Below are 7,954 nucleotides of genomic sequence, written 5' to 3'. Positions count from 1 at the left end.
CTTTATGGTATTACCCAGGGAGAGTGGGCGTGAGCCCCACCGACTAATCAGAGAGGCACAGAGAAGCACCTAGACCAATCAGCGGGCAGTTCTGTTGTAGGCTGGCCTCAGGAGCCCCTGAGAGCGCAGACTGCACTCTCGCTGGTGGCCGGCGGAAGTACTATCGGTACTGTGCAGCCCGTGGGTCTCTTCTCCCACTGCTCTTGTCCTGTGGAAGATCGGGAACCTACCAGCTACCGGATTCCTCGACCCCCAGGGCTACACCGCGGCCACCGCCCTGTGATGAGCCTGCCTCCAGCTTCCTGGCCAGCGGCCAGCCGCCCTCCATCCCCTCCCCGGCGTGGCGCGGGGGCAGCCAGCTATCCAGAGCCTGCTTCCTTGTAAATTACGATCAATAGGAGATAAAACCCCTGTCGGCCTGTGCTTTTCTTTCAAAGCTCCACCCCCCAGGAAAATTTGGGTTTTCTCCCTAACTGTTCAATGAATATTGGGACGCACAGTATTGACTTGAGACAGTCTCGAACTCACTGCAATCCTTCTGCCTCAGCCTCCTGCGGGCAATACTGGAATGTATTTAAAACTCGCATTCTAAAGTCTTCTCTGATGACGATGTCTTAGGGACTCATTCTGTTCCTAAATTAATGTTAAGGTTTTTCACGCTCTCTTTCCCAGTGTGTTGGTAATTCCTCCAGCAGCGTGAACCAAACACCTGCTTAGGAGTCTGTTCTGGTGCTGACTCTGGATCCAGGATCTATAACAGGACACCGACCAAATTACATAGCCTCCGTGGGCGTCAGTTTCCTCTTCTGTAAAATGGAAGTAATAATACCTCAGAACAGCCCCATCATCTCAGGCCATTCCGTTATCTCCAGATTTCACCATTTACGACACATTGGGAAATTTAAACATTCAGAGTGGGGAACAGAAAAAAAAACAAAAAAAAACTATGTAAGTGTCGCGTCTTAGAGATGGCACAAAGCCAGTGGAGGTGGTAGTGGCTGTTTCTCTTCATCCTTGGAGAAGACCCTGGTCAGGTGGGCTCAGTTCACACTGGAGCAGTGTGATCCTGAATGTGGCCATTAACAAGACAAAACTAGAGGGGCCGGGGATTTAGCGCAGTGGTTCCACCACCTGCCTCGCAAGCCCAGGGACCTGAGTTCGATCCTCGATACCAAAAAAAAAAAAAAAAAAAGACAAAACTAGAACACTGAGCGATATCACACCAGGGTCCCAGCAAGTGGCCTCTTGGCACCATGGGGAGGTTTGCAATGTCCAGGCTTTGTGGTCAACAGAATTTCAATTCCAAATCAGGAATGCCCCTTGGCCTTGTCCTCTACCCCTCTCTTCCCTGTCTATGAAATGTGTAGCGTAATTCTCACCTTCTCATCTTCTGAAGATCTTACTGTGAGATGCAAATTAACAGGTGATATGAAATGTCCCTCCTTCATCACTCATTGGCTAATAAGTTTTAGTGTTTATGTGGCTCTTAAGTTTTCTTTCCCTCCTTCAGTCACCACTTTAACCCTCAATTAAAAAAAATGAACCCACCAATTCTAAGACATTTCACTTTATTTAAAAGAAGCCAATATACAGGATATAAAGGGCACAATATTTACAACAGTATGGTAAACAGGTTAGTTTTCTGGTAGGATCAGTAGTCTTTCCGTGAGTACAAACACCCCCCCCCCCAGTGATGTTAGACCCAGCTGGCAGACAAAGAGCAACAGTGGGATAGGGTAGGACTAAAAAACAGGTAGATGGTAAAATGTCCACAAGGGGTCTTGGCATGGGGCTGTGCCTCATTTCCTTGAGAGTGTGGGAGGGAGAGAGAATGATGAGGGATTCACCCAAAACTATTACAAAGGCTACCCTGAGACTGGAAATCTCCTACTCCTGGAAAATTCCCTCCCAGAGAGTCTGACTTTCCTCATATCCCCCAGCCACCTCCAGATTCCCAACTCTAGGACAGTGCCTTTCTAGAGCCAAGCTCAGTCTCCCAAGAAGAGGACCCAGGCCTGGGGAAACCCCTGGCACTCTGGTCCATCATCCAGGAGCAGAGGATTGCAGCTCCTCCCTTGACCTGGAGCAGGCACAGCCAGGAGTGGGCTCTGGGCACCTTCCTGCCTCTCCCATCCCAGCTGCCTGACAGCCTGGGACCTGAGAAGGCCCAGGACCAAAGGAGGTCATGTGCTCCCCAAGCTCGACAGCCCTACACACAGCCCCTCCCACAGCCCTACAGCCAACCACACTGTTGCTTCTGAACCCTCTCTCAACACAGTTGAGTCAGAAATGGGTCTTGGCAGAGCAGAGCTGGGACGAGTGATCAGAGGCTACCCTCTGAAACACAGAGTACTGGGAAGAGCATGCCCCTCCCTAGTACACCCTCAACTGAATTCTGAATTCCTTGCAGCCCACCTGCCCCCAAAAGTGCCTCCCTACAAGACCTCCAAGGACCTGAGGGGTCACGGAAGAAGGAAATGGGGTGAAGTGGGACCTATCCTCTGCTGAAGCCACCCACAGGTGTGAATGATCAGAGTAAGGACGGGAAGGCAAGACTGGGTGAGGGGTACCAGTATATTAAATCCAGCAGCAACATGCACAATATCTTGTCCACAGAAAAATGCTGGCTACCACAACTGCCTACCTGAGATTAAAAACCCTTTCCTTTCATAAAAATAGATGAGAGTCTCTTGCTTTATAAATAGATTACATTTAGCTTAAATTACACCTTATACGATCCCCTACCTACCCCCTCTTCTCACACCCCAAGCCAAAGTGGGTAGATGCTCCATAAGTCATCTGAGCTGGGCCCCAGAGCTGAGTCCATGATGGATGGATCCTCCAGAGCCCTCGAGACGTATTGCCATGAGACAGCAAAAGGTGTTTGCTTGCCAGTAATATTAATCCCTGTTCAGTCTCAGAAGAGTGCGCATGTGCGTATGTGTGTGCATATGAATATGTATATTTCACAACCAAACAGGGAGCCCAAGGATGCTATTTCCCCTGCTGCTCCCCAATCCTTAGTGTGTATAAATCCCCCAAAACTAGGAGAGAGAGAGGAGAGAGAGAGGAGAGAGAGAGCGCACGCACAGCACAGGAGAACCCATCTGAGAACAACTCTAAAATACCAATGTCAATATGACACTGGGCTTAAAAATAGAAAAACCAAATATTTAAGTATTTACAGCTTTACAAAGGATGGAACCAGTTCATCCCAGCAGGGCCTGGTGCTGCCCCAGCAAGCAGTGGGGTCTTTCTTGGCAAGCTGTGGGGTCACGGTGAAGAAACAAGCAGGACCCACTGGCAACTAACGTAAAAATGAGTTTAGGGGCATGGGAGGTAGGCAAGCCCAGACCCAAGAACCAGCCCTGGAGGCAGGCCCACCACGCTCTGCCCTTCCTCCCCTCATCCGACTGACCTCCCCTGCACTTCTCAGGGGAAAACAGATATGGAAAGCCAGTAGGAAGGGAGTCTTAGGCCAGTGTCTCTCTCTGGCACCTGCTGTTCTCATGTTTCCTAGATAAATTTGGAGCAACCTAAGGACAAATGATCTACGTATACAAGGGAGAAAACAAAACACCACCGGACACCCATCACCTTGGTAACTTTTGTTACCCCAAATACTAATCCCATTGCCTTACTGTCTTAACTCTAAAGATATGTTTGTCACCCTCCCATCACCCTGAGGAACCCAGAACTGGCATCCACTCTGCCCACCCAACCCCCAAACCACCCCTGGCTGCCTCTCTCAGCCCTGGGCAGTGAGACCCACAAGGCCACATCTTCTGCCCTTGTGGAAACGGAATATCTTTTCAGCAGCTGAGGTCCAAGCCCAGTTGGCTCTGATAACCTTTGGTTAAAATAAAAATAAGTAACAATAACAACATCAATCATAATAATCAGGTATGTTTGAACCCTGTAACCTGTAGAACAATGGTTGGTGAGGAAGAGGGAAAGGGGCTCTCTTCCAAAACCACTGTCCCTTCAAGTACCTGCCAAAAGGGACAGTTTGAGTAATAAGAGATGATGAGGATGGCCAGGTGTAGTGGCGCATACCTGTAATCCCAGCACTCTGGGAGGCTGAGCCAGGAGGATTGCAAGTTCAAGCCCAGCCTGGACAATTTAGCAACTTAGCAAGACCCTGTCTCAAAGTAAAATTTTAAGGAAAGGGCTAGGGATGTAGCTGAATACAAAGGCCCTGGGTTCAATCCCCAGTACTGAAAAAGAAAAAAATGATGATGAGGACAGAAGTGTCAAAGCCAGAGTGCTCAGGGACTGATGGGGTATCTTCCCAACAGAACAAAACAAAACAAGGGGAAAAACTCATGAGAAAGGCCACCGAGTTCTGATAAATTACATCACACAGTCACTAACACATTCTCGTTCTCTCTAAATACATATACATGAATATTATGTACAATGGTTTTAAGATGCAAAACAGGGAGAGCAGGAGAGAGAGAAGGCCCTTACAGATGGCTGGCCCCTGCACAGGGAAGTCAGGGGACCACCAAGCCCTCCAGCCCAGCACCCGCCTGGATCTCCACACTGGTCCCCGGACACATTTTGCTCTTTCAACCTCCAGAGGGAGCTCTTCAGCCAACAAAACCCCAAATGGGCCATCACCACCCCCACCCCGCACTACAGTGGGCCCCAAAAGGGAGAGGAGAGGAGGGGAAAAAAGCAAAGCCTGCATGGTGGCCTGGTCCCCAGCTCAGTTTTGGTGGGTGTTCTCAACATGGGACCCTTCAACTCTTGGGGAGATACTGGCTCAGATTAACTCCCCAAGTGGATCACAGAAAGAGGCTTGCATGTGTCCCTGAGAGGAATAAGGACAGTCCTCTCTCAAGCTCCCATGCAAGCCGTCTCCAAGCCACCAGCGGCCACCAGCTCCCTCCCCTCCCCTTGCCAATCTGCTCTGCTGTCAGTACCGACAGCAGGTGACCATGGGACAGTGGAGAACCAGGATGGCGACAGGCTGGTGCTCCCCCAAGCTCCCCCGGGAAATAAGTGGTACCAGGCTTGGCCTCTTCAGACTTTCTCACAGAGAAATTACAGCTCTATAACCCCTTATTGCTGGCTGGGGAGGGAGGGGAGAACATCAAGTCATCAGGACAATAAAAGAACCCCACCCTCACCCCAACCCCAGAGGTCCCAAAGAAAGCAAGCAGTCAGGTGGGCTGGCCCTTGCAGGAGTGAAGCCCACACCATCAACCTTAACCCCTTAACCAGCCCCCTCCCCAGCCAGTGCTCACCCTGGGAGGCTGCAAGAGAGTGATCACCACCTTAACCTCCGCCTCCCAGCCCCAGGGGAAACCAGGAGTCTGGGACAGGGCCTGCCTTCCAATGATATAAGGCAAGCTGCTTTTTGTTTTTTTGTTTTTGTTTTTGTTTTTGCATAGTAGTTAAACACAGTGAGGCTCCACCTACTACTCCCCCAAGGTGCCTTGTCCCTCCACTTTGCCACTAAATCCAAAAAACAAAAGAAAAATTGGTCTTCCCTCCCTTCCTCCTACTTTTCTCTCTTTCCAAGAGTGAGAAAGCTCGGGAGGTCCCCACCCAGGCCTGGAGGTAATGGCTGGCTCCCTCCTGGGGAGGGCAGATCACCCCAAGCACAGTGTCAGGCAGCGCCAGCGCTAGCAGAAGGGAGGGCAAAGCTCATGGCCAATTAGGAGCAGGTGGGAGGGTAGAAAACTACTTGATGCCATGCCCAGGTCCCGCCCTCGCCTTGAGTTTCATATAAAAACACCTGCTAGGAATAATTCTTTGGAGCTCAAAGTGGCTCAGCTTAAGGGAGAAGGCACAGTTAACACTGCATGGTCCAGACAGAAGTCTGCATTTGTAACGTGGAGAACAATAGAAATTGACAGCACCATTCCTTGGGTGGGTAGGCAGGTGGATGGAGAAGGGGCACTGGTCAGTTGTAGGGTGGTGTCACGGAAAGAAGGAAGGAAGCAGCGGTCCCTCGGGGCCTCCAGAGAAGGGAGGGCAGAGGAAGTCTATGAGCGAGGACTGGCGCCCACTTTGAGGAGCCTTCCTGGCCTGTGGAGAGAGGGGACCAGGGCCCCATCCCCAAGACCACCAGGCGCGCAGGGCCTCCATCATCAGCTGACCATGGGCTCCACATCTGCTTCGCGCTCCAACTCATCCTGGATCTCATCTGTACTTCCTGAGTCACTGCTGGCCACAGAGCTGGGTGACGGTGAATTCCTGGGAAGCACGGGGGAAATGAGGGACATTCAGAGGGGTAAGGGGCAGGAAGCCTGAGCAGCCGGGCCCTCAGAGGGGTTCCATCCTGGATCCTTTCCTTAGCACCCTTTAATCTTTCAAAAGTCATAGCTGATCTGAGAGATACAAATGAACTCCTGGTACATATTGTTAAGGGATAACACCTGACCTGTGACCTCCCATACCTCCTGGGACCCTCTGCCCCAGCCACTACTTGGTCTCCACACAGAAAGCTCCTTGGGAGCAGGGGCCATGGATCAAGCTTGGTTCTTTCTTTCTTTTTTTTTTTTCTTTTGGTACCAGGGATTGAACTCAGGTCCTTGCGCTTGCACAGCAGGCGGCGAAACCACTGAGCTAAATCCTCCGCCCCAAGCTTGGTTCTTACCCTGCAATTATCCAACCCAAGTCCAGGCACACTGGAGATGCTCAGTAAACCCCAAATAACTCAGAGCACAAAGGGATGCTACACAGAATGGAGGTTAATAGGACTGCCTTGCAATTCTGGCTCTATGGCAGGTGGCTGGGTCCTTGGACAAGCTGTCCACCTGCCTGTGCTAACACTGGGTTCTGGGGGATCCACGAGTTAAGGTAGAAGAGGATGAGCCAAGCCCCCACCCCACTGCTTCATGTATAGGAAGATGGTCACAAGCGTGTGGCTTGTGCTGGGCATTCTTACTCTATTATCAGTGTCTGTCCCCCTATAAGGCTATGTGTCTTGATGGCAGGGCTCCTTATGTGACATGCCTGATACACATCAGTCTCCTGGGGACAGACCTACCTGACCCTGGGTTGGAATACGAGAAAGAAGGAAGGGAAATCCCTTCCCATAGGTAAGATGGGAGCCTATTCAGAAACAGTGGGGAAGTATTCTGTCCACCTCTCGCACTCCTCAACTCCACAGAAAATGGTGCGTAACCTCCAGGAGGGCAGTTTCTGGCTGTTCATCACAAGATCCCCATAGCCTTACATACAGTAGACCTTCAAAAAGTATCTGTTGAAGCAACTCGGCAGAGTTGTTGGAGAAATTCTAGATTAGATAAATAAATCCCCTAGAACATAACAGGTGTACTAACATTCTGTGGATAGATGCATGAAAGGATGCATGGATGGATGGATTAAAGATGGAACATGGCCAGACTATGAGGTGCAGCCCCAGAAAGTACCCCCCAAGGTCTCCAACACTGAATCCCAGGAGGACAGGCAAGGTACCTGTCTGCAGAGCCTTTGATGAGCCGGCGACAGGTCTCCATCTGCACATCCAGGCCCCGCTTCATGCTGCACATCTCCATGTATTCGTGCAGGTGTCGGTTCATGTCGCTCTTGGCTGTGGCCAGCTCCAGCTTGGAGGAGCCAACAGGGAACAGGGGTGAGGACAAGCCATCCTTCTGGCAGAGCCCTCAGCAACCTCCCTCCTCAATTCCTCAGTGGTGGCACCATCAAAGCAACCATACTCTCAGGACCTTGCCTCTCGGACATCAACCTCCTCAGCCTCTGCTGTCTGCACAATGGTCCATACCCTCTAGAAGTGCTCGTGGTCAAAGGTGCATGGTTGCCTAGCAACCCAGAGGGGCTTCGCCTGATAAGCCCCACCCAGTTCCTCTGCATAGCATCTCTGAGCTCCTCTATATGGCCTCAGTTAGAGAAATCCTCAAATCTCCTTCATGTTTCTGACCCTGCTCCTCTATCAAATGGTATTTCCTTCAGGGAAGGCACCAGCCTTGTCTCCCCA

At 50.9% G+C, this 7,954-nt stretch overlaps 1 protein-coding gene across 3 annotated transcripts in view; it reads right to left on the bottom strand.

Moving 5' to 3' along the window:
• Positions 1-5,381: 5,381 nt before the first annotated feature.
• Iffo2 (intermediate filament family orphan 2) overlaps positions 5,382-7,954 on the bottom strand; it is a 40,977-nt gene continuing 38,404 nt past the window's right edge. The window contains exons 8-9 of one of the 3 annotated variants that reach the window (XM_004850410.4): positions 7,435-7,565; positions 5,382-6,207 (exon numbers count right to left, since the gene is read on the bottom strand). In XM_004850410.4, coding sequence (XP_004850467.1) covers positions 6,102-6,207; positions 7,435-7,565 — 237 coding nt within the window. In that variant the 3' untranslated portion in view covers positions 5,382-6,101. The remainder of the gene's footprint in view (positions 6,208-7,434; positions 7,566-7,954) is intronic. The other 2 variants (XM_021262929.2, XM_021262930.2) reach the window with 2 other exon arrangements.

This window comes from Heterocephalus glaber, unplaced genomic scaffold (genome assembly GCF_053883595.1).
Source record: "Heterocephalus glaber isolate CG9 unplaced genomic scaffold, H.glaber_assembly_v1.0 deba00001452, whole genome shotgun sequence".
In the NCBI taxonomy this organism is placed as follows: Eukaryota; Metazoa; Chordata; class Mammalia; order Rodentia; family Bathyergidae; genus Heterocephalus; species Heterocephalus glaber.
This window is presented reverse-complemented; position numbering and strand designations above follow the sequence as displayed.